The sequence below is a fragment of the Chrysemys picta genome, chromosome 14 (genome assembly GCF_011386835.1).
Source record: "Chrysemys picta bellii isolate R12L10 chromosome 14, ASM1138683v2, whole genome shotgun sequence".
NCBI classification, from domain to species: Eukaryota; Metazoa; Chordata; order Testudines; family Emydidae; genus Chrysemys; species Chrysemys picta.
The window spans coordinates 41,127,355-41,154,021 of record NC_088804.1 but is presented as its reverse complement, the minus strand read 5'-3'; the positions used below and the strand labels follow the sequence as shown (position 1 = coordinate 41,154,021).

Here is a 26,667-nt window from a genome sequence, read left to right as displayed (position 1 = left end):
GCTCTGATGCCTCACCTCAAACAAACAAACAAAAAAAACCACCAGGTGCTCCCAGAATTTCCCCCTTCCTGGCACATTTCCTTGTCCCTAGCCAGGGTGTGACCCAGCCAGCAATTCCGGAGAGCCCAAACTGCTCAGCCCAGCCTGGGTGGAACTCCGCTAAGCCCCAGGGATGGATGTGACCCACCCTCAGTTCTGCTCCCGCTCCCCCCCTCTGAAGCGACTCTGCCGAAAGTCTCGAAAGCCGCTGACGTGCCCTGTCAGAACCCAGTAACCTGCTCCTGCCAGGCCCACGGGAGTGCCAGCGTCGGGGGGCTGGGAGGCGATTGCCTCGTAAAACTGTGCAATACTTGAATGAAAGGGGGTGGGGGAGGCATGGCTTGTATAGACTGGTGGGCGTGCGTGGAAAAAGAGTTTAACGAGGGGAGAAAACAGAAATCCCGCACCACACCCCGCTCCCTGCTGTTTGTGGGTTTCCGTGGCCATTCCAGAGAAATGACGACATGATAGGAGTTTTTTTGGCATGCTGCCCTTCCCCCGCGGTTCCCTGCTTTCTCTAACTGTACTGTATGTTTGACCTGTGAAAGATGTAAACATTATGATTCAGGTTATGTCTGTTCTTAACTCTGTATCCGTGTAATAAAGACAATTTAATATCACCCCGGGGGTATCCGCTGCTGTGATTTGTGTTCTGTTCGGCCCCCGCCTCCTCCCCCAGCGATGGGCCAAACCAGGAGGCCGGGAGGGGGGAGTTGGGGAATGACTTTGGTTCTATCCATGTACCCAGCATGAAGGCCACAATTTTCAAGTGACCAGTGATTCTGGGGCCCAATGTGAGAGGCCTGGTTTTCAAGCAGCGACGATCCCCCACCCACTGGCAATCAAGCCCCCTTAAGATGTTTCAAGATGGGTCCCCAAAATCACTCGTTGCTTTTGAAAACCTTGATGAAGAACGGCTAGGCCACTTCCCCTGTTCACAGCAGTGAAGGCTGTATCCTGATCAGTGGGCCTGGGGTCAGAGGGCCACCATTCCCTGGAGGGACTCTCTGTTTTTGAGGGGACATCAGCAGCAGAGGGGACATGGGGAAGCAATTCAGCCGCACAGGCAGGGCCATGCACAAGGTTTAATAAAGTTCCACCCTTTTAACGTAACCTGCCTCCAGCTTTGCTCTTTGCAAATGAAACTAGGCTGGGGCAAGGCCCACGGCACCGGAGCTGGGCTGAGGACGAGCTCTTGTGGGTGTCCGGGGTTGGGTCAGGCAGGGCTCCGGTTAAAGGGCTGTGCATGGGGGTTTGGCTCCCGACCTGCCCGTTTTGACCTCGCGCAAGTTTTCCAGTGTTTGAAACAGTGGCCACCTCACAAGACTTTGGCCACGCCCAAGCCAGAAATAGAGGAGGCCCCTTCCAGGCCCAGTAACCAAACCGCAGGGGCAGCTCCTGGCCTTGCTGTGTGAACCCCCCACTGAAATCCCAAGGGGTCTGGATTTGCGCCATCCCTACCTAATAGCAGGCATATTTCAATGCGGTCCCTACCCCCCCCAACCGTGCATTCCCATGCTTTGCACGTACGGGACAAACTCCCATGGAAGCCCGTTCTCAAACTGCGCCCCCTGGGGCACTTGCTGGTGGGTCCCCAGAGAGCCCGACAGTCAGATGTTGCCTCTGGATCTCCTTGTTGCCAGCTGCTGCAGCAGATAAAAACATCTGGAAACAAGGAGCCCCCGCTCCAGGAGGGGGAGGAAAGGAAACAAGAGCCACCAGCAGAGGGCTGGGCAACAGCACACGGGAGGAGGAGCAAGGGGCTGGGAAGGGGAAAGGGTGCAGGAAGTGGGCCCATTTCAGGGAAGAGGGATTCACGCCTGGACAGGCCAGGCCATGTTGGTTCCCCTGAGGAAGGGCTGCGTTAATTTATAACTGACTCTGAGAGGGTGTTGGGGACGTAGTGAACCAGTGCGTGCGCGCACACACACACACACGCGTCAATGCCCCCAGCTCAACCAGCACTACGCACTGTGGAGCTGGGCTCTCTGGCTGGAGCAGGGCGGACAGACACCTTGCACTGCTCTGCCCCCTGCCAGGGGGCTTGCCACTGCTGGGACCCACTGTCCTCATTACTTTGGCTTCAGGTGAATCAAGCCCAGTGTATAGCAGGCTGGTTCCTCCACCATGGAGGTGCAGCCACCTCTGGGGTGAACCGCAGCAGCCTCACTCAATGCATCTCAGTCCTGACCTGCCCCCGCCCATTGCTCTCCTGCCCCCCTCTCCCCAGTGTTGAGAGTTGAGGGGAGCTTTGCAATGCCATGGAAAATAAATGTCTGTGTACGAAAACTACTGGGGGTTCGCTTCATTTCAGGGCCTGCAATGTTCTGTGCACGGCCCAGAGCCGTGCACTGGTGTCAAACACAGGGGTGGATGCCCTGGTGACTGGCTGGGAAATACTGGGCTGAAAGGCTTCTTACCAGAGCAGCATTGGCTTGGGGGCTGAGAGAGCAGAGTCCAAGGCCCTGCTCCAGCCGTGCACTACAGCACCTGCTTAACTTTCACCAGGGGAGTAATCCCGTTTAGCCCAATGGGGCTACTCAGATGCTTGAAGTCGACACCTGCTTTCCTGGATTGGGGCCCCAAACAAAGGACATCCCAGACACGTACACATAGCTCTGCCAATGCCCGGCAACTCCAGCTGGCAGGGACCCGCACTGCAGTCTAGGGGGCCATGCACAGCTTGGTGCAAGCCTGTTTGGATTCAAAGGGAGACTCCTGGGGAGAGGTAATATTTAGTTCCCTCCACCACCTAAGCTGCCCATTCCAAAAAAAATCCTGGGCAGAGATGCCTCAGTGCACCCTTAAAGGGGGAAGGAGCAGTGACATTACTTGCAAGCAGCTCAGAGGGGAACAGGAGCTGTAAGGTGAGAGGTGACCCCCATCACAAGGGGGAGTAGGACACCAGTGTGATCAGCTAGCTAGTCACTAGGGGTCTAGAACCCCCCACCTGCTGCTTTGAAGCACAGAAGCTGCTACCCAAGGAGCTAAAGGAGCTGTACTGCCAAACCCTCTCCCCCAGCAGAGAGAACCTATGCGCTGGTCTGACCCCCCCCAGCAGGGAGCTCTGGTGCTCACACCAGCTGGGCTGTGACCCCTCCGCCCCTGGGTGGGTCACCGCTGCCTGCGATTGGCTGCTGATGTATCAAATGGAGAGCTGGCAGGGGCTGCCCCAGGTGCAGTTTCCTCCTGGCCTCCCAAGTTCCCTAGAGTGGGTTGATTTGTTTGTGAGAAGGGGAGTGCTCAAAATGTTTGGCTTCCAAGCAAGGTAAAGGGTGGAGCGGGGTCCCCCTGCTGCAGGAATGGGGTGTCCCCCAGATCTGCCTGTTGCTTTCTGTTCCTCCAGTGCTGGTGGCATTGGACTGGTTTGCCCTGGGCACAGGTGGAATTATCCTCTTGCCTAGTTCTAAGGTCAGGGCTGTGCTCTGGCAACGCAAAGGGCTGTGGCTTTAGGGGGGGCTGGGCTGGGCTGGGTGGGGGACGGTTTTCCCCAAATGGTGACTCTAAAGCCTTCCAAAAAGCCAAGGCTGCCCTGTCTCTGCTTGGGGGCACAGGAATGGCTGCTACTGGCCTTGCCTGGAAAATACATGGCTCCTATCCCGTTCAGAGCCGTCGTACGTACAAGTTGCTGCAGCATATCTAGTCCCACGTGCTCAGAACTCAGGAGCTGGGTGTCATGAGACGCTCATGAGATTTTAAACAATAATCCGTGTTGGGTTCTCTTTCTTTGCCTTCTGGCTCTCCACAGCTCCCGTTGTCCAGCTTTTCCCAGCAGCCGGGGGGCTGGAGACTTACTTTAAAAAAATGCAAGCTGCAGTTTTCCTGTAACCCTCCCTCCTGACTCCAGGAGCTGGGGCTTTAGGCAAGACGCCCAATGAAGTTACAAGATTATTAGTCGTACCTAAGAGCCTGGTTCATAGACCAGGCCCCCGGTGTGTCAGGGGCTGTACAAAGAGCTGACAGTCTCCATATAAGAGAAGAGACGTAACAGGGGGAGCGCAAGGAAACAACGACCGTGCTAATCAGCATGAGGGGCTGTGCTCTCGGCACACCATGGCCACGTTTTTGTCAGGCTCGTGGCAGAGTAGGGATTTGAAGGAGGATAGTGAGGGGGCTTTGTGAATATGTCTGGGGGGGGGGAGCGTGGGCGAAAACATGGAAAGTGCTTCAGCATCTCAGCGGAACCCAGCGTCTCTAGCTGCTCAAATGTCACTTGAAACCTCTCTTTGTTTCTGCCGCGGTTCCCATAAAGCCCCCTCTTTCTGGACCCCTCCGGGGCCTGGTGGCAGGACCCACAACCGTCCCTGGCAAGGGTGGATTCCTCCTGGGACATGGCCGAGATGGCGGCTCGGCAGAAGGCCGCGGATGAAGACTCAGACCTGAGCCCGCTGGAGGGGGACAGTGCAGAGGAGCTGGGTGTGCTGGACCCGGTGAGTGCGTGTCTAGAGCGCTGAGCTGCAACCACTGACGTTTGTCTTTCTGGGGACCAGGGCCGGTGCAAGGAAGTTTTGCGCCCTCTCCCCCGCAGCCCTGCGGCAGCTCCCCGCTCCCCCCTCCGCCCTGAGGCGCCTCCCCCCGCGGCAGCTCCCCCCTCCGCCCTGAGGCGCCTCCCCCCGCGGCAGCTCCCCCCTCCGCCCTGAGGCGCCTCCCCCCGCGGCAGCTCCCCCCTTGCCCTGAGGCGCCTCCCCCCGCGGCAGCTCCCCCCTTGCCCTGAGGCGCCTCCCCCCGCGGCAGCTCCCCCCTTGCCCTGAGGCGCCTCCCCCGGGGAGCCGTGCGGCAGCTCCCCACCCCAGCTCACCTCTGCTCCGCCTCTTCCCCGAGCATGCCGCCCCCACTCTAATTCTCCTCCCCTTCCAGGCTTGTGGTGCCAAACAGCTGATTGGCACCGCAAACCTGGGAGGCGGGAGAAGTGGAGTGGCCGCTGTGCTGGGAGAGGGAGTCTGAGCCGCACGTGTCAGCGCGCCGCCGGCAGCCCAGCCCAGGAACACTGTAAAAAAAAAAATTGGGGGCACCGCTTTTTGGCGCCCCCAAATCTTGGCGCCCTAGGCAACCGCTTAGTTTGCCTTAATGGTAGCACCGTCCCTGCTGGGGACCTGCCCTGGGGCAAGAGGGGAGATTCTCTCTTCCCCCCCCCCCACCCCCCCCCACCCGTTTTACAGTGGTGATGCAGGGTGCAGTTCTGCTACATCTTTCCCTCGAGGCTCGGGAGCCGTGTGATTCATTGGTTGGCTGAATGTGATTTGGTGGCACTAATTTCATCCATGCAAAAGCATGGGCTGGTGGATGGGACACTGGGCAAGGGAGGACTTGGGACACCTGGGTTCTGGTCCTGGCTCTGTCACTGACTTACCCACGGTCCCAAGGCAGGCCACTCTTCGCTGCGTGTGTTTAACTCAGGTTAGCTAACCACCGTTAGCTAATCGCAGGGAAGACACGGCAACTCTGCTTGAACTGGGGTAAGCCGCTCCGGTTGAAGTCTGTGGGGCAGCCAGGGGTCGAACTTGCGCAGCTAACCCCAGTTGACTAGAGGCTCTGCAGAGACCTGTCATGAGACAGGCCCTGCCCTGTAGAGCTGACGCTGAGCAGACAAGACAGACGCCGGGTGGGAGGAAACGGGACTTGGCCCTGGGGTCTCCTCTTGCAGAGCTGCCCCTCTCTGCACTGGGTTCTCACGTGCTCGGCCTCTTGGGTTTGGTGCTCAGGAACTGGAAGCCATCAAGGCCAAAGTCCGTGAGATGGAGGAGGAGGACGAGAGGCTCAAGGAGCTGCAGGCTGAGGCCAAGAACCACCTCATCCTGAGATCGCAGGCAGGTACGGAGCTGCAGCTCCCCCGGGAGGGGTGTTAAGCTGAGGGTTTAGCTGAACCTGGGAGGCGCATGGGACAGGATTTCCTACCGCAGGGCCAAATGCTGCCGTGTTTGAGGCCTCAAGGGACAGCCAGTGCCATATCCCCATTAGCCAGAGGGGTGGATAGTGACAGTGTCAAAGGCTCCCTGGCCTAGTCTGCCTCCAAAGGTGCAATTGGCAGGGAGGCAGTGGGAGAATGGGGGATCTCTGCTGTGTGAGAGTGGATGGAGGACCCCTACGCATGGCTTAGGACACTGAGCATGGGTTTCAGAGTGAGGGCTTATGGGTTCTGTCCCCAGTTCTGCAACTGATTCTGCCCTGAGCCTGGCCTTGGGCAAGTCACTTAACCTCGGTCAGTGATGGACACAGGTTTCGTCCCTGGGGTATTGAGGCTTAGGGAGTGAGTGCAGAGCTCTTTGAAGGTGCCGTTGGTGCCAGAGCTGCTGGCTTGGCACAAGCACCTGGAGCTTTCCAGGGTCAAAGCTCTATTATCCGGCCATTCCTGCTATGCCAGATCAGCTCTAGGGGCACGAACCAGCCCCTGGGGCTAGGGAGATCCTTCCCTCAGGGCTGACTGTTTCATTGTGGTGGGGTCTAGTGCCATTCTCTGAAGCTCAGGCCACTCCAAGAGGCAGGCTAGATGGGTTACAGGTCTGAGTCTGTCTGGCAGGTCCTTGTAAAATACCCCCCCCACCTCCTGCAGGGGCCTTAGTGCCTCTCTGGTGATGACATGCTCAAAGGACACAATGTGGCATGTTTGGGATAAGACCCCAAATGAGGAAGAGAATAAACACAGAGGGCTGCAGGACTGTTTCCCTCAACAAAGGCTTGCACCTAGCCAGGCATCAACCCACTCAGCTCTCCCCTCTGGAGATCGTGGTTCAAATACGTCTGTCACCCATGAAATGAGTTCGGTGGCCTCAGCCTAGTTTGTCTGTAACGCCCATTGCGTGGTTTGCCGTAACTAGAGAGGCCCTGGAATGGAACGAGGGGAGGTGGGCTTTGGATGGGGACTTAAGCGCGTTGGCAGATTTGGGGATTGGGGGTGCTCAGGACAGAAGTGGCAGGAGGTGGTGTGGAGGAAGCATGTCACCTTGTCTTTCACCTTTGAGGAGACCTCTTGTTCCGAAGGGCTGAGGGGCTAGTAATTCAGTCTCTAGGGCTGTCAGGGTCGCCCTCCCATCAGCACCAACCTTACTTGGCCAGAAACCCCACTGCCCCCCGTCACTCTCTTTCTGTGCAGCACCTTCAAAGGAATCCTTGTCTCTGCAGGTATTCCCTTTCCTAGGACAGCAGAGGAGAAAATCGAGGCTGATCAGAGATCCATCTACGTGGGCAATGTAAGTGGGACAGGTTGAAAACCACGAGACCCCCCCGCCCCCGTTCGGTGACATTCCCAGGGCAGAAAGCTCAGCAGAGCTGCTAATGGGCTGGGGGTGGGATGTGTCCCAAGACGGTCTGTCCCAGCCTCCTGCTAGGAGCAGAGCGGGATGAACCACACGTTACTGGATGTGCTTAGCATCCCCTCCTATGAGGGAAATGGGTGAGAGCCGCTGTCTTGAACTTATTTCAAACTTATCTGCTTGATAATTTCCACCATTAGTCCTGGGTCTGGGGCTCACTTGTGGATATTCAAAAACACAAGTGGCTTTGCTTGGGCCTAGCTAGGCCACACGGTGTTGTTTCTGTTCCTGACTGGATGGTCAAGGCTTGGATTCAGGTTTCCAGCTGGAATGTCTGATTCTTTCTGGCCGAGAGTCACCTCGGTGCCGTGAGCGGCCAGCACGAGGCTCAGGCACTGCTGCTGTGCTATGGGTCTACGCGAGGCCTTGCGAGCCAGCGTCACCGGTGTCAGTGAGCGTCTTCCTGAGAATCCTTGTGGAGGACGAGGCCAAAAGCTGCTGAACGCAGCCCGAGCTGATTCGCTTCTTGATTGGCGCAGACTTTCACAGGAAGGGGTCTGTGGCATTAGCCTAGCTCTGTATAACATACCCTATCAGAGCCCTGAATCCAGAGGCAAAGATGCACGAGGGGCAGATCTCATGTTCTGATGTTCTCCAGACAGGAGCTCCTCGACATGGGGTTAAAATCTACCAACTGCAGTGAGTGGGCATTGAACCAGCTTCCAACATGTGCCCTGCACATGGGGCAAATTCACTGGCTGGTGCCATTGGTGAGGTTCCCCGTATAATAGCTGGCCATGGGGCACCTCACAAATCAACATTATTTATTATCACTGTTTACTGCTTGGTTGCAGCCCTGAATAATTTGAGCTGGTGGAAGGCGGAGCCATTGTAAATCATATTCTGGGGCTGGCTGGCAGGGCATGGGCATGGGCATGTGCCCTTGGTGGCATCTGAATGGAACGGGGATGTCTTTGCAGGTGGACTATGGTGGAACAGCAGAAGAGCTGGAGTCCCATTTCAATAGCTGTGGGCAGATCAACCGAGTGACCATCCTCTGTGATAAATTCTCCGGACATCCCAAAGGGTCAGTGCTGTGCTCTAGGGACACTTGGGTTGTAGCAGTTTGGGGTGGGGTGGGGAATATGTTCTGAGAACACGACGCTGGATCCTCATATCCTTGCTCTAGAAATTCCTTTCCCAGAGCCCCATTAACTAGGAAGGCGGCCATTCCTATTTCTTCTCCTGTCTTATGCTGGGATCATCAGATCTCTGCAGAAACCTCGGCGCTCTCTGACTTCCAGCATCTGCAGGGAAACCAGCTGTAGGACCAGCATGGCTTTGGGTTGGGGTTTAAGGTTTCTTTCATTGTCCTCTTCCTCTATTGCTGCCCACCTTGGGTGCAGAGAGCTCTTCTGCAGACCGGGCATGTCTGGCTTTGGAGGCTAAGTCCGAAGCCTAGTGCTTTACTTCTTCCTCTTACCCGGTCTGGAAACCTGTCAATATCATTTCTGTCACTGCTGATGTGCTCCTTCCATCTGGCACAAGCTGGGATGAAAGGCGCTGGGGAGACTGTGTCTGAACTTTCGATACTTCGCTGATTTAATGATTAGTGTCCGCACGGCTCACGGCTCTACATTAAAACAGAGATGTATATTTTTATTTCTATAACTAACTCGGCTGCTGTTTCTCTCCTCTCGCATAGCGGAGTCATGGGCTGGCTGTCTCCCTGGGTTCTAGAGAGTCAGGATTGATTCTGAATGTGCTGACAACATGCTCGGTGCTGTGGGACACCCATGGAGTTGGCCTCTGCCCTGGACAGGCAGCAAGTGAAGGCGCTAGTCCTGCACTGGGAGCGCGTGGGTGGAATTCACTGCCCGTGCAGATCCCCCATTGACTGCAGTGGGGCTCTGTGCAGGCCCAGCAGGCCAGTCAAGTGCCATCAATTGCAGTATCAGAGCCTAAGTGCCAGGGATTCAGAGCTATCGCATGACTTGCCTGGTCATTGAAGCTGGAGAATTTTCCTTGATTCAGAATCCCCTGGGAAGCGTAGCCCCAGGTGCTTTTCCTAGCTCTAACCACGTTATAACACTCTGCTACTGGGCCAGTCCCCGTTACAATCTGAACTCAATAGCATCTGTCTAGCGAGAGCTGCACTTGAATGCAGGGTGCGAGCTCGGTTTCAGATTGGTGCAGGGGCTCCATGCTGCCTAGGTGGGCTGTCTAGAGCATGGCTTACCAGGTGGTGAGAGAGATCGCAGCCCAGGGAAAGAGCGTTGGCAACCGTCGTGCTCTAAAAATTGTTTAATGGTTGATTGCACGACTGAATAATTTGAACTGATGGCAGTAGGTATAGCTCCAGTGCCAGCCGTGGTGTGATCTGCTACCCTCCACTCTCTCAGCGCTGTCTGGAGCGGTGCCTAGTCCGTTATGTGAAGGAAAGGCCCTTAGAGTGGCAGGACAGACTCCCCATGCTGAGCAGCGGACCGCGATGTTACCTGGCCACCTGCGCAGGTTCCCGTGTTGTGACCTCCCCGAGCAGATGCTGCAGTGCAAAGGGGACGCTGTCTTCCTTTCCCTTCCCAGGTATGCATACATTGAGTTTGAGGACAAGAGCTCTGTGAAGGCAGCGGTGGAGCTGGATGAGAGCATGTTCAGAGGCCGGGTCATCAAGGTAAGGACACCGGGCCCGACAGGGGTGCGAGGCAGGAGTGACTAGTGCCATGAACCTAGGGAGGGATTCGCCTTCCTGACGAACGCACTTTGCTTCCTGGGGGTCTGCACCCGGACCACAGACTGGGCTAGAGATACGTCATTGGGCTGCAGCTGTTTGTACTTGGTTCGGGTGCCTCTGGGTGCTGAAAAAAGAGGCCCTCCCAGTGCTGAGTCTACGCCTCCAGGTCTCCCAGGGTGCAGGCCTCAGTCAGGGTCTGAGCTGCTCCTGCCTGGCTCCAGATTCTTTGCTGTGGGTTTCATCGGTTTTGCCTCTTGCCTCCCTCCTTAGAGACGCTGCCCCCTGCCTGGTGATAGGCCTTGCCCTCTGGGGACGAGGGGCCAGCTCCACTCTGGGAGGGCCCTTCGGTGCCACTGTCTATAGCCTGGGAAATGTAGCACTTGTGGTCACCTTCAAACCCTGCTCCCTCCCGGCTGGGAGGCTGCTGCAGTTGGTTCACCAAGATGCTGTCTCTGATTTGAGTGGGAGACGCGCCGTTTGCGAGGGAAGTGTTGGGGCAGGGGTCATAGAATCCTAGAATATCAGGGTTGGAAGGGACCTCAGGAGGTCATCTAGTCCAACACCCTGCTCAAAACAGGACCTAATCCCAACTAAATCATCCCAGCCAGGGCTTTGTCAAGCCTGACCTTAAAAACCTCTAAGGAAGGAGATTCCACCACCTCCCTAGGTGACCCATTCCAGTGCTTCACCACCGTAACCAGGGTCCTGGCCACTCCTTGATCTTTGACTTGTCGCAGGTGCTGCCCAAGAGGACCAACATGCCAGGTATCAGCACAACTGACCGTGGGGGCTCGAGGGGCCGTTTTCCAAGCAGGGGGAGCCTGTCGCAAAGGGCGAACGTCTATGGAGTGAGAGCAAGACCCCGAGGGAGAGTGTACAGGTGAGCGGTGACGTTCCCTGCTGACAGGAGGTCAGCGGTAGAATGGAGAATCCCATGCGCTCTCCTGCCTGGCAGGGGTTTGGTGCGGGATGTCTCCAGGCCTGTTGTGCTAGCAAATGAGCTTTGCAATTGGCACAAGAGGGGCATTTTCCCTGGTCATTAGGTGTCCCAAGGATAGGCTGTCCCTATCCGACCAGCTGCTGGGAGTATCACAAAGCACTCACCTAGCCCTTTCCATGGCTAAACACCAGCAAAGCCCCTCCACCTGCCAGGGAACGGGGAATGGAAGGGGGGAGTATTTATCCCTGTTTTCCAAAAGGAGCAAACCAAGGTGTACACCTGCCCCAAAGCTGCACACTCCCTGTGTCTGCACTAGACTCTTCTGTGAGCTTTCCTCCATGGCTACCTGCAGTACTACGAACGGTGTGAGCGCTACTCTAGACTGGCTGCTGGCGCTTCAGTCTCCGGGCGGCTTGCCTGGCCCTGCTCGGAACAGAGCTAGGTGACATAGGAATGAAAACGAGGCCAGCTACGCAAGTGCTCCCCTCGGTGGGAAAACTTGGGAGAGAAAAGTCTAGCAGAACCAAGGCCATTGAATCCGCCCGCAGCACCATGCTTCCTCTCTTCGCCCAGGCTGCCTCTCTATTGTAATGAACTCTTTGTTTAATGGCTGGCGGCTGCCCGTGTTTGTTCTGCAGGAATCCCTTTCCTTGGTTCGTGTGGGTTTCCACTCGGACTTCGAAGTCGCCCCAAGTGTCAGTCCATGTAAGCTGCCCCGCTTCGAAGAGGAGGCAGGGGTGTGCAAGAATACAGACAGGCCTTGCTAGGGGCAAGGGGAGCAGGGGGTTAATCAACACGAGCCTTGATACTTCTGTCTCCCCCCAGTAAAACCAGAGTAGTGTTCCCGGTGGGGTCAGAGATGGCGGGGGGGGACGGTCCTGCAGGAATTGTCTCCTAACGGCTTGAGGATGTTACTTCAGAGAGAAGCCTGCACTAGAAGCATATTCCTCTCCTGGTCCCACGGGCAGTCACATGCTGTTAACATCACCCGGGTGTCCGCATGGCAAGCGGGAGGCTGGGAGCCGTGTGCAGATGTGAACGTGGGCACCCTGGCAGGGCCTGCAGGCGGCAGCTCTCCTGCAATTGAAAGGGACAGAAATGAGCAGTGACTCTTGTGGGAGACGGATGCCCAGGGCGCGCAGTACCTGTGAATGTCCTTCCACCTCGGTGACCCAAGCGTGGCTGGCTTCGAGGCACACTGAGATGAGCACTGGGATCAATTCTCCAGCCCATGCCTGGGCTTCCTGCTTCAGCAGTAAAGTGCCCCCATTGCTAGATACTGCTTGCTCTGCTTTATAGGCTCCCTGGGGAGAGCCGGGTTTATTCCCGTGGCGGAGGGAATTCCTCTTGACCCTGCCACGCTGTCCGTGAAAGCAGGCAGCGTGGTCTAGTTGAGCGCAGCCCTAGGAATTGGCTACTTCGGGGTTCTACTCCCAGATCTGCCCCTGACCTGGCAGGGCACCTCCCCGTCTGTGCCTCGATCTCCTGGCGGGGTTGTGCTAACGAAATGCTTGCACGGCACTCGGAAGACACGGGGTGCTAGGCAATGGCTCTGTGGGCAGGCCTGCGCCCTGCAGTTTGGAGTTGATTAGTACATTTCGCTCACTCCAGCATCCTTCCAGCCCAGCCCAAGAGTGGATGGGGGCTCCCTTCAGGGCCACTCACCACTGCCTCGAAAATGGAAGTTGAGCCTATCAAGGCCCATATGCCCCGCTGATGAGACCAGCAATTGAACGAGTCAGTCTCCTGTGGTGCCATTAGGGTGACCAGACAGCAAATGTGAAAAATCAGGACAGGGGGTAGGGGGTAATAGGAGCCTATATAAGAAAAAGACCCCAAAATCAGGACTGTCCCTATAAAATCAGGACATCTGGTCACCCTAGGTGCCATCACCGGGTGGAACAGGCTATTACGCTGTGAGCTGAAGCCGCTTGGGAGCAAGGAGATAAGAGCTGTCTCTGGGCTGTACTGAGGACCAGGAATGCTGCTCGTTCGTCTGTGCGAGGCCTAGGGCAGCCAGGCCATCTCGAATGGCCGGTCTCTCCCACGCTGAAGAGCAGACAGTTTTGATTCGGTAACTGACTAAATCGCTGACCTAAGACCGTTGCCTGAGCTGGCCTGTGCTTGCTGATACTGCTTTTGTTCTTGTCTAGGGGTCGTGGCAGGTTATCGCCGTGGTACTCTCCCTACTAGGCCGAAGGATGGGATGACGCTGGAGACTCCAACAGGGCTGGATTCAAAAGTGGGGTATGGGAGAGGGGTTTAAAGAGAACCTACCCGAGCAAAGAGAAGTCTGGACGATTTTAATATTTTTGCCTGGATGGAACAGTGCAGTTGCATGTTGCGCAGTTAAAGGGGTGAGTTGTTCTGAGGGAGAATGGAGCCAGGCTACCAGAGCCACGCTGGCACTTTCCAGGAGCCAGAGGCGTGCCCCGAGTTTGGTTACAATGTCAAATCCTTCTTGTTGAAACCAATATTCTCCCAGCTAGAAAGAACAGCTGATCTCTGGGCATACATGGAGTGCTCTTGACAGTGAATAGGAACAGAGTTCACCAGATGATCGGCTTTATCCTCATCCTGTAGAAACTGGAGGACAGGGCTGCATTTTAGGACTCCATATAAGCCAGATTTGGCCCTCTGGCACTGATCTAGCAGGGATGTGGGTGGGTGGGTGCTTCTGGAGGACTGTGCAGCACATTCAGACAGGGCTATGTTGGAGCGATGGAGATAGCGGGGAGCATGGGAAAACAATCCCTCTAGGAGAAGTGAGCTGCAGGATGTTCTGTTTCCAAAACTGTCAGCTGTACTTCAGCTGGGCCACAGCTGTCAGGAGCGTCTCTCTGCTCCACCCGCTGCTGCCACCGTGTGAGAAGGTCTAAACCCCTCCTGCTGCCAGACTGGAGAAACAGATGCCTCCACTTTGCTCTCTGTGACTCACTTCTTCCGCTGGTCCTGTGGATCATGGATGCTGACATCTCTTTAGCACAGGCGGGTCCTCAAGACCCTCCAAGGAAAGTGGGATCTCTTCTACCCTCTAGAAGGGCAGGGGTAAGACTCTGGGACACTGCTTAAATTCAGATCTGGCCTTATGTTAAAAAAATAACTGTAAAAACCTCATTAGGGTCTTAGATAAATTTTGAGGGGAAATCCAAACTTTTTCCGTTGAAGTAAAATAACTCATTAGGCCTTTGTCCCCGGAAGTGAGTGGTCCTGATTCTGCTCCTGGGTAGAGGAGTGAGCATAACTGTGGTTTTGGCTTTCTCAATGTGCTCCTACTCTTCTGTATCTAAGAGCAGGATTCAGCCCTGTAAATCTCCTGGAAGAAAAGGCATCCCTAACCTGGCTTCTCTTTAAACATTAGTGTGTTTTCTTTAATGTCTGGGGTTACACAAGACCTGACTACCTGCAAACTCCTTCTCTCCCCCCGACCTTGTTCTGTAGCTGTGATGCAAGTCCAGGCACTCACTGTTTCACTTCTGATGGGCAGAGTTTGAATCCAGTCTCTAGTGACAAGGGTGAGTTTTGTGGGTCTAAGCTTAGGCTCTATTTCTTCCTCTCCCAGTGACCACAGTTTGGAGGTCAGTGCTGGAAGGCCTAGGCTGACGTAGCAGGGGCTGTTGCCAGTCAGGGTGGAAGTGCATGGAGGGGGTTTTGTGTGGGAATTCCTGCACAGCACCTGTCTGCCTCGTGCGGTCCAAGCCACTGCAGTTTGTCTCACTTTCATGAGCGCTAAACTTGCTCCTATTTTTAAAGGAAAATGCTTTTGGTTAAAAAGAAAAGCCCGGTTAAGAAACCCCGTGAACAATGTTACTGTGTAAAGTTATACATTTAAATACATTTTATTAGAATTCCAGCACTAACCTGTCAAGACCTTTAGTCAGGTTTCCCTTTTCCCCAGCTACAACTGATGCAATTACTAACCCTTAAGGCAGCTTTCTGGACAGTTGAAGGGACGCTGTCAGGATAAGAAACCTATTTTAGAAACAGATTTCGCTCCCTGTTAACACCTTGGATCACTGAATTTCAAAAATCTAACTCTTCACACGTGTTTACTATTTGCACTTTGTCTAGCATGGAGCATAGAGAGACTGTTGCTTCACTTTCTGGTTATCCTGAACCAGCCCATAGTTTGGGTTGCAAATTTTGAAGGGACAATCCAAACCTTTCCCATTGATTACAAAAAAAGTCATTTCTGTTGGTAGATCTTTTATGCCCTAGAACTTTTACAAAACCTGTTTTTTGGGTCTAAAGTACCTGGCAGTGACCTTTTTAATGACTGTTGTTGAAAAGGAAACACTGAGTGCTGGTCTTGGCAAGTGGAAAGATTTAACTCACCTTTTTATATGTAAAAGTTTATCAAAATAGTAAGGTAGAGGTGTGACTTGTTTGGGTGGGAGGGGAGCTGGAGAAGGGAGAGTGAAGTGTTTGACACTTAAGTTATTACTGCTGAAATGTATTGATTGAGCCTCTGAGCAGATTTCTCTGATCAAGTTCTGTTTGTGGGAGGTACTGTTTAATCAACAGATATCTTTTTTTAAAAATAAATTATCCTGCTGTCTAAAAAAGTTTCTTCCACAATGAAAGTGCAGAAAAAGCAGCAGACCTGTCTTTGCACTGAGCTAGTTGCCTTTAGAAGGCTCTTAGACCACAGAAAAAAACACACCTACTGCAACAAGATGTTTATTAGAGAACACCATAATATAGGTCCATATCCACGGACGTGGGGAATTTGGCCCATAGTCAGGAGCCAAGTGAATTTCCAGTGGTTGGAGTAAGCGAGGTCTTCCAGGTTAGCCTGTGTTCGGAGAAGATGAAAGGGCTCGCTCTTCGTTTGCTGCAGCTCTGTCCTGGAAAGCGAATTGTTACTTGTAGCTAGACCATCGTTGGACCTTTCTCAAACAAGGGACCTGCAGGTTTTCCTGGCATTCCAAGCAGAGCTATTCTCTCTGATTGGCAGAGACATAGTCATGATGCCTCAAGTTCAGTAAGAACACAAGAATGGCCTGCAAGCCAGCGCTTGAAACCCTGCTGAATGTCATTCCTCATTCTCTGCTATTTCGCAGTGATTTAACTAGAGTGTTTGTTTTTGAACAGTTTGCCCACATGCACCCTGGTGTTCAGTAGACTTGCCCTGGGGACAAACGTGGCACATAACATCATACATCTGTGCTTCCTGTCTCCCTTCTCCCTCTCATCAGTGAGGATTGGCTCCTCTGAAGTCAGAGAAGGAAAACCTCTGTTAGCTCACATCTTCCCCATCCCCGGAGGATCAATGCAGGATTGTCCCTGCAGCATGTGTAATGATTTTATGGCAGATACAGAGCTGGATGCCTTAGGAAGTGCTTGGAGTATGGAAAAGATGGAGAAACCCAGGAATTTCTCCACTTTCCAAGGAACGAGAGTTGGGGGAAGATTAGGAAAACCAGCCAGGTGTTGATGCCAAGTTTTCAGGAGAAGTTTAGACTATACGCATCCAGTGCAGCTCTGGTGTTCGCTCTGTGTTTCCTTGAGTCACTGTCTCCTGGACTCTCGAGATTTGAATTTCCCTTGCTATGATCACAGAAGCACTCTGTGTTGCCAGACAGCTTGGAGAGCAGTGAACAAATGGCTAAGAGCGCTCAGAACCGCTTTCCTTCCAAGAAGCCAGGAGAAGAAATGGTGGAGTAGAAAGGAAAAGGCTCCTGCCTTCTCCCATCATCCCAGCCAGGGCCGGCTCCAAGCACCAGCCCACCAAGCTTGTGCTTGGGGTGGCACCTGGAGGGGGGCGGCGCGGTGCGGCGCTCCGGCTCAGACCACCGGGGAGAGTGGGGCCACGGCCGGGCTCGTCACCCTCCCCCCGGCGCTCTGGCCGCCAGGGAGAGTGGAGCCCTGGCTGGGCACTCCGCCCTCCTCCCAGGGCTCCGGCTGCCCTCCCCCCCTGGCCGCCGGGGAGAGCGGAGCCCCGGCCAGGGCTCGCCGCCCTCCCCCTGGCCACCAGGGAGAGCGGAGCCCCGGCCAAGGCTCGCCGCCCTCCCCCCGGGGTCCCGGCTGCCCTTCCCTGCCGCGCTGGTGGGGGGAAGGGGCGGCCGGAGGCTTTTTCGCCTGGGGCAGCAAAAAAGCCAGAGCCGGCCCTGATCCCAGCATTCAGAAAGGGCAAGGCAGAGAAGGATCCAGCAGCACTAGTGAGGAGGGGGTTAGAAAGGAGGATTCATAGAAAGGGGGCTCATAGAAGAGCCACAAGAATGATTAAAGGATTAGAAACCTGCCTTATAGTGACAGACTCGAGGAGCTCAATCTATTTAGCTTAACAAAGAGATGGTTAAGGGGTGGCTTGATTACAGTCTTTAGGTACCTACATGGGGAACAAATGTTTAATAATGGGTTCTTCAATCTAGCAGAGAAAGGTGTAACACCATCCCACGGCTGGAAGTTGAAGCTAGACAACTTCAGACTGGAAATAAGGTGTAAATTTTTAACAGTGAGTAATTCATCATTGGAACAATGTACCAAGAGTCGTGATGAATTCTCCGTAACTGACTGTTTTGAAATCAAGATGAGATGTTTTTCTAAAAGATCTGCTCTAGGCATTATTTGGGGGAAGTCCGATGGCCTGGGGTGTACAGGAGGTCAGATTGGATGATCACAAAGGTCCCTTCTGGCCTTGGAATCTTTGACTCTAGAATCCTTTATAACCAGGGCAACCTATCCATGTTGTATTCTATTGTAATGGTTGTTACACTGGCATTGTGCTAGATGCCCTGAATTTACTACTACCATCCAGCCTCAGGATAGGTCTCCCATCTAGTGTACCTGTACTGGTAAGTCTGATCTAGTAATAGCTTGCAACACCTTGCATCCTGTGGGTAGGATACACCTTGTTGAGATAGGTACAGTCCTTTGTTTTGGTGCATATACCTGCTTCTAATCTGATTTCCATTTAAGAACTCACCTTAATTTGTTCAAATGCCTACTGCCTTTGGCAGGTTTGTATGTTTATTTCAACCTTTCACCTATTCTGAGGGAAGAAAACAGGAGACTAATGGATGTTAGACAGGGATTAGTGGGGTTAGTGTGCAATCCTCAATGTAGTCCAGAAAATGAACAGAGAATTCCCTAACACACCCTGTTTCTCTTCTGGCCAAAACAGGATCGTCATGTTACGGTCCCTTCTGCCAGCCACTCCCGTATGTGTATGTTCATGCACAGAGCAATGAGAGTCTGACGTGATCCGTACAATGGGCTTAGACTGATGCAATGACAAATTGGAACGGGAAATACAATGCACACTATTATCTCTGCCCTCAGGGTGGCTATTTTTCTGCTACCATAGGACTTTCTTGGGCTTTGATCTTAAAGTGGAATGAGTTATGTCTGGATTAATTTGATTAAAGCAGCATGCATGTCTCTGGGGCTGTGGAAATGCAGATGGGGAGGGATAGCTCGGTGGTTTGAGCATTGGCCTGCTAAACCCAGGGTTGTGAGTTCAATCCTTGAGGGGGCCATTTAGGGATTTGGGGCAAAAATCTGTCTGGGGGATTGGTCCTGCTTTGAGCAGGGGGTTGGACTAGATACCTCCTGATGTCCCTTCCAACCCTGATATTCTGTGATTCTAAGAACACAGACTAGGTACCTGCATAGGTGGTTCTAATGCCCCAGTATAGTATGAAGGACTGCCAAGCTGCTGGAGATAAAAGTGAAGATGAGACAAAACAAGAAAAAGTAGAGGGTCAGTAACCTGCTTTGTAACATCAAACACTAAACACTTCAGTTTAATGTGGCTAAAAAACCTCATCCTCCATAGCTGTTATAGAACCACAAACTGGGTGTAATTGCAAACACTGGTCAAATTTGCAATTACTGGTCAAATTTCAGGCAGGTTTGCATGCACTAAAGAAAATACCCCTGTATGGTTTGAGTAGACTCTTGCACACGACCCCTACTTAATGCCATGTGGATCACTTAGCACTCTCCCCCCATGAAGGAGGGGATTAGGTGAAGGCACTGGATGGGGTTACTGGAAAGTTGGGTCTAATTACTGGCTCTGCCCCAGCCATCTTGTGTGACCTTGGCAATCTGTGCCTTGGGTAAAATGAAGCCAGGTGTGTTGGGAAGGGTGCAGCTGCTTGGGGTGTGAGTATCCAGTGATGGGCCCTGTTGTACTAAGCACCTGAAGCTGTCACCTCTTTACAAGTAATAGTTTTTTTGCTTTGATAGTTACAGGCGTCAGTCTGTGCCCACCTCACTGGACACTCCTCCCACAATGAGGAAACATGGCTAAGGAGCCAGACTTGGTTTAGTTTAAAACAGTGTCAGGAAAGAACAGCATGCTCTGGCTGCAGCTCAGGGAACCCAGCGTTGTAAGTGGCAATGAGCAGAAAAGGCTGGTCCACGTTCTGCCTGAACTGATCTGTTCAAGCCAGTGGGGCCTCTTCTGACTCGATTTAACAACTGCATACAGCAGCAGTATGCACACTGCTCTAGCAAGAAGAGGTGGTCCCAGTCCTGATCAGAGCAGTAAACCAGTTCATTTCAACTCTCCCAAGAGTGGGGTCGACCTAAATTTGCCATTCCCACTCTGCGTTAGATGTCTATTTTGCTGAACAGTTGAGCTGGCTGCTGGTCTCCGCTCAGACTGCACCAGGCACAGCTATTTCAAGCATAAGTTAGGGGCAGATTTTTACAGAAGCATCTCAAGGTTGCACATCTACCATACAGCTGCATCCACTTACACGCTCAACCCTGCATGCAATTTGGGCAGACAACTGTGTGTGCAATTTAACATGCAGCCCTGGGCTTTACTGAGGTCGGACACGGACAGTGATCAATAGCTCACTACCTTTGTCTTTATGGAGGAGCAAGAGACCCTTCCATACTAGTTAAACGCAAAGCCTATATTCTACTAAGCAAGTTGTGCCACGCTCCACAGCGTGACTGGCCACAAGAACACCAGCAGACATAGATCCAAACAGCAGTAGGTTTATTTTACACAGAACAAGTTTAAAGACTATATATACACACAGCTTCCTAGATACACTTCTGTACAATGGAGAATGTTCTCAAACACAAAGAGAATAGCTGGAGCTTCAGCACACCTGCATCATCATGGAGGTCACCATATTATCAAAGGCCCTAGAGAAGGAAGAGTACGAAATATTAAAGGAAGAGAAGACAGTCCACCACACTGAGATCTCTTATACAAAGAAGCTCTTCAGTTAGTAGGTAGGACATAACTTCTATTTAAGCATTTTTAATGGTAACTTCCCACAGGCTTGACAATAAATATTTCATTCCTTACCACTGGCGCAATGCATTTCACAAACAATTACTTTCCTTCTAATAAAGCTGAAGTAACCGTGGTTCTTGCCTGTCAGTAGATTAGTCATTTTAGTGGTAAGAATAGAGAATTTGCTTTTGCATATGCAATGATGGTGGGAGGGGAACAACACTCATTGGTCCCATAAAAAGATTTTGAATATGAAAAGATGGGCACTGTCCTGTCAACTGTTTTGAGAATTATGCATTCTGGAAATAGTCTCCTCATCCATACTCTTCTACAGAGGCTGAATTTTCGAAAGCGACAGCCTGCCTATTTAGAGGTGTCCAGTGGACAAGGCTCTTGACAAAGTATTATCCCCCACGTTTCAATAAAAAGAATGTTTAAGTAAGATCCATTGGTAACTTTTTTAAGTAACCCCAGGTTCCTGAGTCAGCATCTCTAATATCAGTTCATAGAGCTACTAATGAGTGTGAAGTCTGTGGGAGAACGTTAAATGTAGCCTCTAATGAGGATGGTGCAATGGCAAATTTTCTATTAGGTAGAAGTAGTCCAAAGAGAGTACAGCTGCATGTTTTTGGAAAGGAGTTTGCAGCTCCCAGCTTTAAACTGATCACTCACAGAAGTTACATTCTTAAGAGCTAAATCCTAATAGCTCTGCATGTCCCAGAAAGGCAACAAAATCAAAAGGATTAGTGGAAGCAGCTCACTCACCTGGAATGAATGCAGTCCCCAGGGTTATAAAAGGGGTTGCACATTACATCTGTGTATGAATTATGCAGCTTTCGGAACATCTGAAAAAAGATCATGGTTTGTTTTTAATTAAAACCTAGAAAATTACTGTTGGGGGGAGGGGTTGTTTGTTTCTTGGCTTCTCAGCATTTTATGAATAAGTGGAAGGAACAAAAATACTGATCTGGCAAGTTACATTCTGATTTCCTGCACTTACGCTGCGGATCTCATTGTCTCGAAGTGCTGTGTTTGAAGAATCTACCACCATAACAAACTTCACCTTGGAATTTGTCACGTAGCCATATCTGTGCAGTTGATTAAGGAACACATTTTTGACACACAAATGCCTGGAAAAGCAACTAAAATAAGACTTGAGTACAGTCAAAAGAAAAATTTACAAGTGGATGTCACCCTCAAATTGGTCACAATATAATCCATGTCTAGATGAGCTAAGCAAGGGATGGGTCCTAGAAATTGGACTTATTTTCTACCTTAGTGTTACCATTTCTGAAAGGATGATAACTTAGCTTCACAAGCATAGAGAGGGCTGTTTGTATAAAGATTTATAACTAGAAAGAGTTATGACAGGTTGTATTTTTAGACAGCTGCTACTTTGCCTGCCTCCCAAGGCATGTATTACTGTTCAGTAATGGCATAAATGGCCTTCAATCATCAGTCATTTTGATGATAATTTCTTTGGCCCTCAAGAACCCCCCCTTCATCAAAGAGTTCTGATTATTCTTTGCAGCCATGCCCATTCGGGTAGCTAATATCACTGACTCAGTAATCACTCAACAGCACTGTTACAATATGGAACCTTCAAAGTTAGCAGCAGGATTATGAAGCCATGGATATCTGCTGTCAGGTACATTAGTCAGAAAGTTTCAATCCATGTGATTAAAAGGGAAGCAGAAGGCCAGCCACAGAAATGTTAAAAGATCAACTAGTCTCATAATTATCAGGTATAGCTGCAGTCCTGAAATACCAACTTTGTATCTGTGAAAGCTTCTGCAGTCTTACCACCTTCAGCAGCATTACCAGAGGAGGTCCAATTCCGCTGCCTCAGTCACAGACAAGTTGTCATAATTTTAGCTAAGTGAAGAACTAGATACTATATTTATAAATTGTGAAATCTGATCAAATCATAGCTAGCTTCAGATGCACCAAACTTCCTCATTGCAGACAGGAAGAGTAGGTCACTACTGCTTAAGTCGATCTAACGTGTGCTGTTCAGGTGTGTGAAAAAAGACACCCTCCCTGAGTGATGCAAGTTAGATTGACCTACGCATTGTCTACACTGGTGCTATGCTCTCCCGCCGACATAGCTTCCGCCTCTTGAGGAGGTGGAATAATTGTGCCGACAGGAGAGAGCTCTCCCGTTGGCATACAGAGTCTTCAGCAGACATGCTATAGCAGCTGCATCGATGTAGCGCTTCTAGTGTAGACCTGCCCTAAGAGACAGGGCCAAGAATAAACAGAACTGATACTATTCAGACAAAAACACAGCTAAACAACCCTTAGGACCAGGGCTTCTATATGACACTGCAGCAGCAAATCCTGTGTTTTGAAATAACTGCTCTGTGTGAATAGACCAATGCACGTTGCCACAGTGCCTTCAATGTGGCTTCAAAAAGCCACAGTGGTTGCCTGTGCAGAGCAGCTTGCAGGACTGGGGCCAAGCTAAGAATATATAAACCCATAATTGCATTGTTCAGCTGTATGGATGCTGAATGTCAGATGCCAATACCCCCTTAACGATCACAGATACTGTGGTATAAAAATTAATATTTGAAGTGAAGGGTTTCTAAAAAATAAATGTAAAAATACAGGACCAGATGCTCAGCTGCTGTATATCAGCATAGTTTCACTGACTTCAGTGGAATTACTGATTCACACCAGCCAAGGCTCTGACCCCTTTTAATCTTCACCTTTTGCAACACTCATTGGCTATTTACATTCCTTTTAACAACCTAGTTTTACAACGAGCAGCAAAAGGGATGGTTGTCCATTTAAAGGTTTCATTTCTAGGTTTTTTCTTGCTGCAGTGTTTGTGTTTCAAACACTTTAAAAAGCAACCGTTTTCATTGTTGTTTTTTTCTTGAAGGGAGGAAACATTTCTACTGGTCTTAAGTTTCCAAAACACTGGTTTTCACAAAATGTTAACAGACAGTGTCCCTTTAAGCACTCTCTCTCAGGTTGTTTTGGACAAATGAAAGTACCAAAATCTATGAGATATATGCATACTAATCCTCAGCACACTTGCCCATTAAAAATCAAACTGCACAGTGGTTATTTCACAACACAGGATTTACAGCTACAATGTCAAATGAAAACAATGGTAAATTCTAGAACTGGAAGACAGATACTTTTAAAACCTAACGCTGCATTCCTTGCTTAGAGAAATCAGTGGAGTTCTGACTGAATAAGGACGGATTGTAGGAACAGGCCCTATAGAGCACACCTGTCAGGCATTAAAGATACACTTTGTAGTCTTCAGTTGGGTACAGAAGTCCCAGATAGAGCTCTCTCTGATCCACAAGGGCCTTCCCCATGGCAGAGATCTTTTCATCCACAACATCTAGGGAAGTGTGCACTGTATAATGGAACTTCAGTTCATTTTCTGTTGGGATGCTTCGGATGTACAGGGGATAGTTCTAGAAAGAATGACGACAAATTGTGCTAACTGGGGCTACCTATTCTGTGCCCGAATAGATTAGCACTTGTAAGTGTAGTGCTCTGAGGATGCAAACTGCTATTATTTAAAAACTAGCTATTTTTAACCACAAATTCTATTTAAAGACATCACAGAATGCCACTGGTCTACACTTGTATAGCGCAACATGTATTTATACTGCAGATCTAGCTTTATCCTCTACTATTAACAGTCTTTAGAAGAGGACTATTGCCAGGTTTACATTTTCTAAAAACACAAAGGTAACGAGTGATCCATCCATCCCCCTAGGTGAGACTGTCCCAGCTCATTTGGTCATCTCATCGGAATCATCCTTCCTGGAAGAAAGTCCATAAAGGGCTCCCACAGAGTGACAAAAACCTGGGGCTTCCCAACCCCTGCTCCACCAACCCCTATGCCAGCCTCTAAACAAGCTCCCTGCCTCCCCTCAACCCAGCACCACTGCTTCCCTACCGCTCCTGAGCTTCTCAAATCAGTCCTCCTGCCCCCACCCCAACCCGCCCACTGCTCCTGCCTCCTCCCCCATCTTCCAACCCAGCCCCCTCCCCCTACTGCTCCTGCCCACCAACCCAGCCCCCCATGGCCCACCCCTACTGCTCCTGCCCACCAACCCAGCCCCCCCATGGCCCACCCTACTGCTCCTGCCCACCAACCCAGCCCCCCCATGGCCCACCCCTACTGCTCCTGCCCACCAACCCAACCCCCCCATGGCCCACCCTACTGCTCCTGCCCACCAACCCAGCCCCCCCATGGCCCACCCCTACTGCTCCTGCCCACCAACCCAGCTCCCCCTTGGCCCACCCCTACTGCTCCTGCCCACCAACCCAGCTCCCCCTTGGCCCACCCCTACTGCTGCTGCCCCCAGGACCCGCACCCTATTACTTCTGAGTCCTGCCCCCTTCCCCAACCCAGCCCCCTTCCCCTACTGCTCCCACCCCCTGCCTAGCCCCATGGCCCACCCCTACTGCTCCTGCCCCAAAGACCCGCACCCTATTACTCCTGCCCCCGCCCAGCGCCCCCTCCCTGCCCTGGCCGCAGCGCGCCCCGCCCCCACCTCCTTGGCGATCACGGCGATGCACACCGCCATCTTGGACGCCGGCGCCCCTCCCCTATCACGTGATCAGGCGGACGCTTCCTCCTCCGACCTCCGGCGCGCGAGCTTCAGGTCATGTGACTCTCCGGTGCGACGGGCTCACGTGACCCGGTCCCGCTCCCGCCAGGCAAGGAGGCGGGGGGAGTGGGCTCGTGGCGCCGGTTGCCATGGAGAGGCGCCTGCTGCTGTCCCTGTGCCTGTGCTGGGCCCTGAGCGCGGGGGGCGCCGAGCGCAGCGGGCCCCCCAACCTCCTCATCCTGCTCATGGACGATGTGAGTGAGTGAGCGGGGGAGGGGCACTCTGTCGTTGGGGGGGGGCTGAGGGGGTTTCACTGGGGGTGTAGATGGGGGCTGGTCGGGGTGGTGGAGGCTGGGGGGGTTTCACTGGGGGTGTAGATGGGGGCTGGTCACGGGGGCTGGTGGAGGCTGGGGGGGTTCACTGGGGGTGTAGGTGGGGGGCTGGTCACGGGGGTGGTGGAGGCTGGGGAGGGGGTTCACTTGGGATGTAGGTGGGGGGCTGGTCACGGGGGGTGGTGGGGGCTGGGGAGGGGGTTCACTTGGGGTGTAGGTGGGGGGCTGGTCATGGGGGGTGATGGAGGCTGGGGAGGGGGTTCCCTGGAGGTGTAGGTGGGGGGCTGGTCACGGGGAATGGTGGAGGCTGGGGGGGTTCACTGAGGGTGTAGGTGGGGAGCTGGTCACCAGGGGTGGTGGAGGCTGGGGGGGTTCCCTGGAGGTTTAGGTGGGGGGCTGGTCACGGGGAATGGTGGAGGCTGGGGGGGTTCACTGGGGGTGTAGGTGGGGAGCTGGTCACCAGGGGTGGTGGAGGCTGGGGGGTTCCCTGGAGGTTTAGGTGGGGGGCTGGTCACAGGGGGTGGTGGAGGCTGGGGGGGTTCACTGGGGGTGTAGGTGGGGAGCTGGTCACCAGGGGTGGTGGAGGCTGGGGGGGTTCCCTGGAGGTTTAGGTGGGGGGCTGGTCACAGGGGGTGGTGGAGGCTGGGGGGGTTCACTGGGGGTGTAGGTGAGGGGCTGGTCACGGGGGGTGGTGGAGGCTGGGGGGGTTCACTGGGGGTGTAGGTGGGGGGTTGGTCACAGGGGTGGTGGAGGCTGGGGGATTCACTGGGGGTGTAGGTGGAGGGTTGGTCACAGGGGTGGTGGAGGCTGGGGAGGGGGTTCACTGGGGGTGTAGGTGGGGGGCTGGTCACCAGGGGTGGTGGAGGCTGGGGGAGGTTCACTGGGGGTGTAGGTGGGGGGCTGGTCACCAGGGGTGGTGAAGGCTGGGGGGGTTCACTGGTGCTGTAGGTGGGGGGCTGGTCATGGATAGTGGTGGAGGCTGGGGGGTTTCACTGTGGGTGGTGGAGGCTGGGGAGGGGTTTCCCTGGTGGTGTAGGTGGAGGGCTGGTCACGGGGAGGTGGTGGAGGCTGAGGGGGGGGTGGTTCACTGGGGGTGGTGGAGGCTGGGGAGGGGGTTGTCACCTGCCTGCTTGGATGAGACGATAGTATAGGGTGGAGGGGTGAACTGGGGAAACTTTTGGGAAAGGGAGAGCCTATACAGGAAGGATGGGCTCCACCTAAACCAAAATGGAACCTGATTGCTGGCACTTAAAATTAAAAAGGTCATAGAGCAGCTTTTAAACTAAGGGCTGGGGGAAAGCTGACAGATGCGGAGAAGTATATGGTTCGGACAGAGACATCCCTTAGGGGAAGATCTACCAATGGAGATTCTCTATGTCAGGGGTTCTCAAACTGGGGGTCAGAACCCCTCAGGGGGTTGCAGGTTATTACTTGGGGCGGTCGCAAGCTGTCAGCCTCCACCCCAAACACCACTTTGCCTCCAGCATTTATAATGGTGTTAAATATGTTAAAAAGCTTTTTTGATTTATAAGGGGTGTCGCACTCAGAGGCTTGCTTTGTGAAAGGGGTTCCCAGTACAAAAGT

General features: G+C 52.8%; 3 protein-coding genes across 5 annotated transcripts in view; 2 read left to right on the top strand and 1 right to left on the bottom strand.

The window, feature by feature from the left end:
* The first annotated feature begins 3,176 nt into the window (after nucleotides 1-3,176).
* PABPN1L (PABPN1 like, cytoplasmic) lies at nucleotides 3,177-16,734 on the top strand. The gene is made up of 8 exons (XM_005292329.4): nucleotides 3,177-3,307; nucleotides 4,292-4,469; nucleotides 5,742-5,850; nucleotides 7,159-7,226; nucleotides 8,270-8,376; nucleotides 9,876-9,963; nucleotides 10,761-10,903; nucleotides 13,117-16,734. Exons 1-8 carry the CDS (start codon nucleotides 3,180-3,182, stop codon nucleotides 13,154-13,156), a joined length of 861 nt encoding a protein of 286 aa, XP_005292386.3. The 5' UTR covers nucleotides 3,177-3,179; the 3' UTR covers nucleotides 13,157-16,734.
* A 3,168-nt stretch (nucleotides 16,735-19,902) lies between these two features.
* TRAPPC2L (trafficking protein particle complex subunit 2L) lies at nucleotides 19,903-24,835 on the bottom strand. Its single transcript, XM_005292223.5, has 5 exons — nucleotides 24,695-24,835; nucleotides 23,430-23,602; nucleotides 21,166-21,253; nucleotides 20,931-21,010; nucleotides 19,903-20,071 (listed from the first exon to the last, which is right to left on the bottom strand). Exons 1-5 carry the CDS (start codon nucleotides 24,725-24,727, stop codon nucleotides 20,026-20,028), a joined length of 420 nt encoding a protein of 139 aa, XP_005292280.1. The 5' UTR covers nucleotides 24,728-24,835; the 3' UTR covers nucleotides 19,903-20,025.
* GALNS (galactosamine (N-acetyl)-6-sulfatase) overlaps nucleotides 24,760-26,667 on the top strand; it is a 65,739-nt gene continuing 63,831 nt past the window's right edge. For 2 of the 3 annotated variants that reach the window (XM_005292220.5, XM_005292222.5), the window contains exon 1: nucleotides 24,802-25,005. In XM_005292220.5, the coding sequence (XP_005292277.2) occupies nucleotides 24,901-25,005 (105 nt within the window). In that variant the 5' untranslated portion in view covers nucleotides 24,802-24,900. Of the gene's footprint in view, nucleotides 25,006-26,667 lie in introns of all 3 variants that reach the window. The other variant, XM_065567339.1, reaches the window with a different exon arrangement.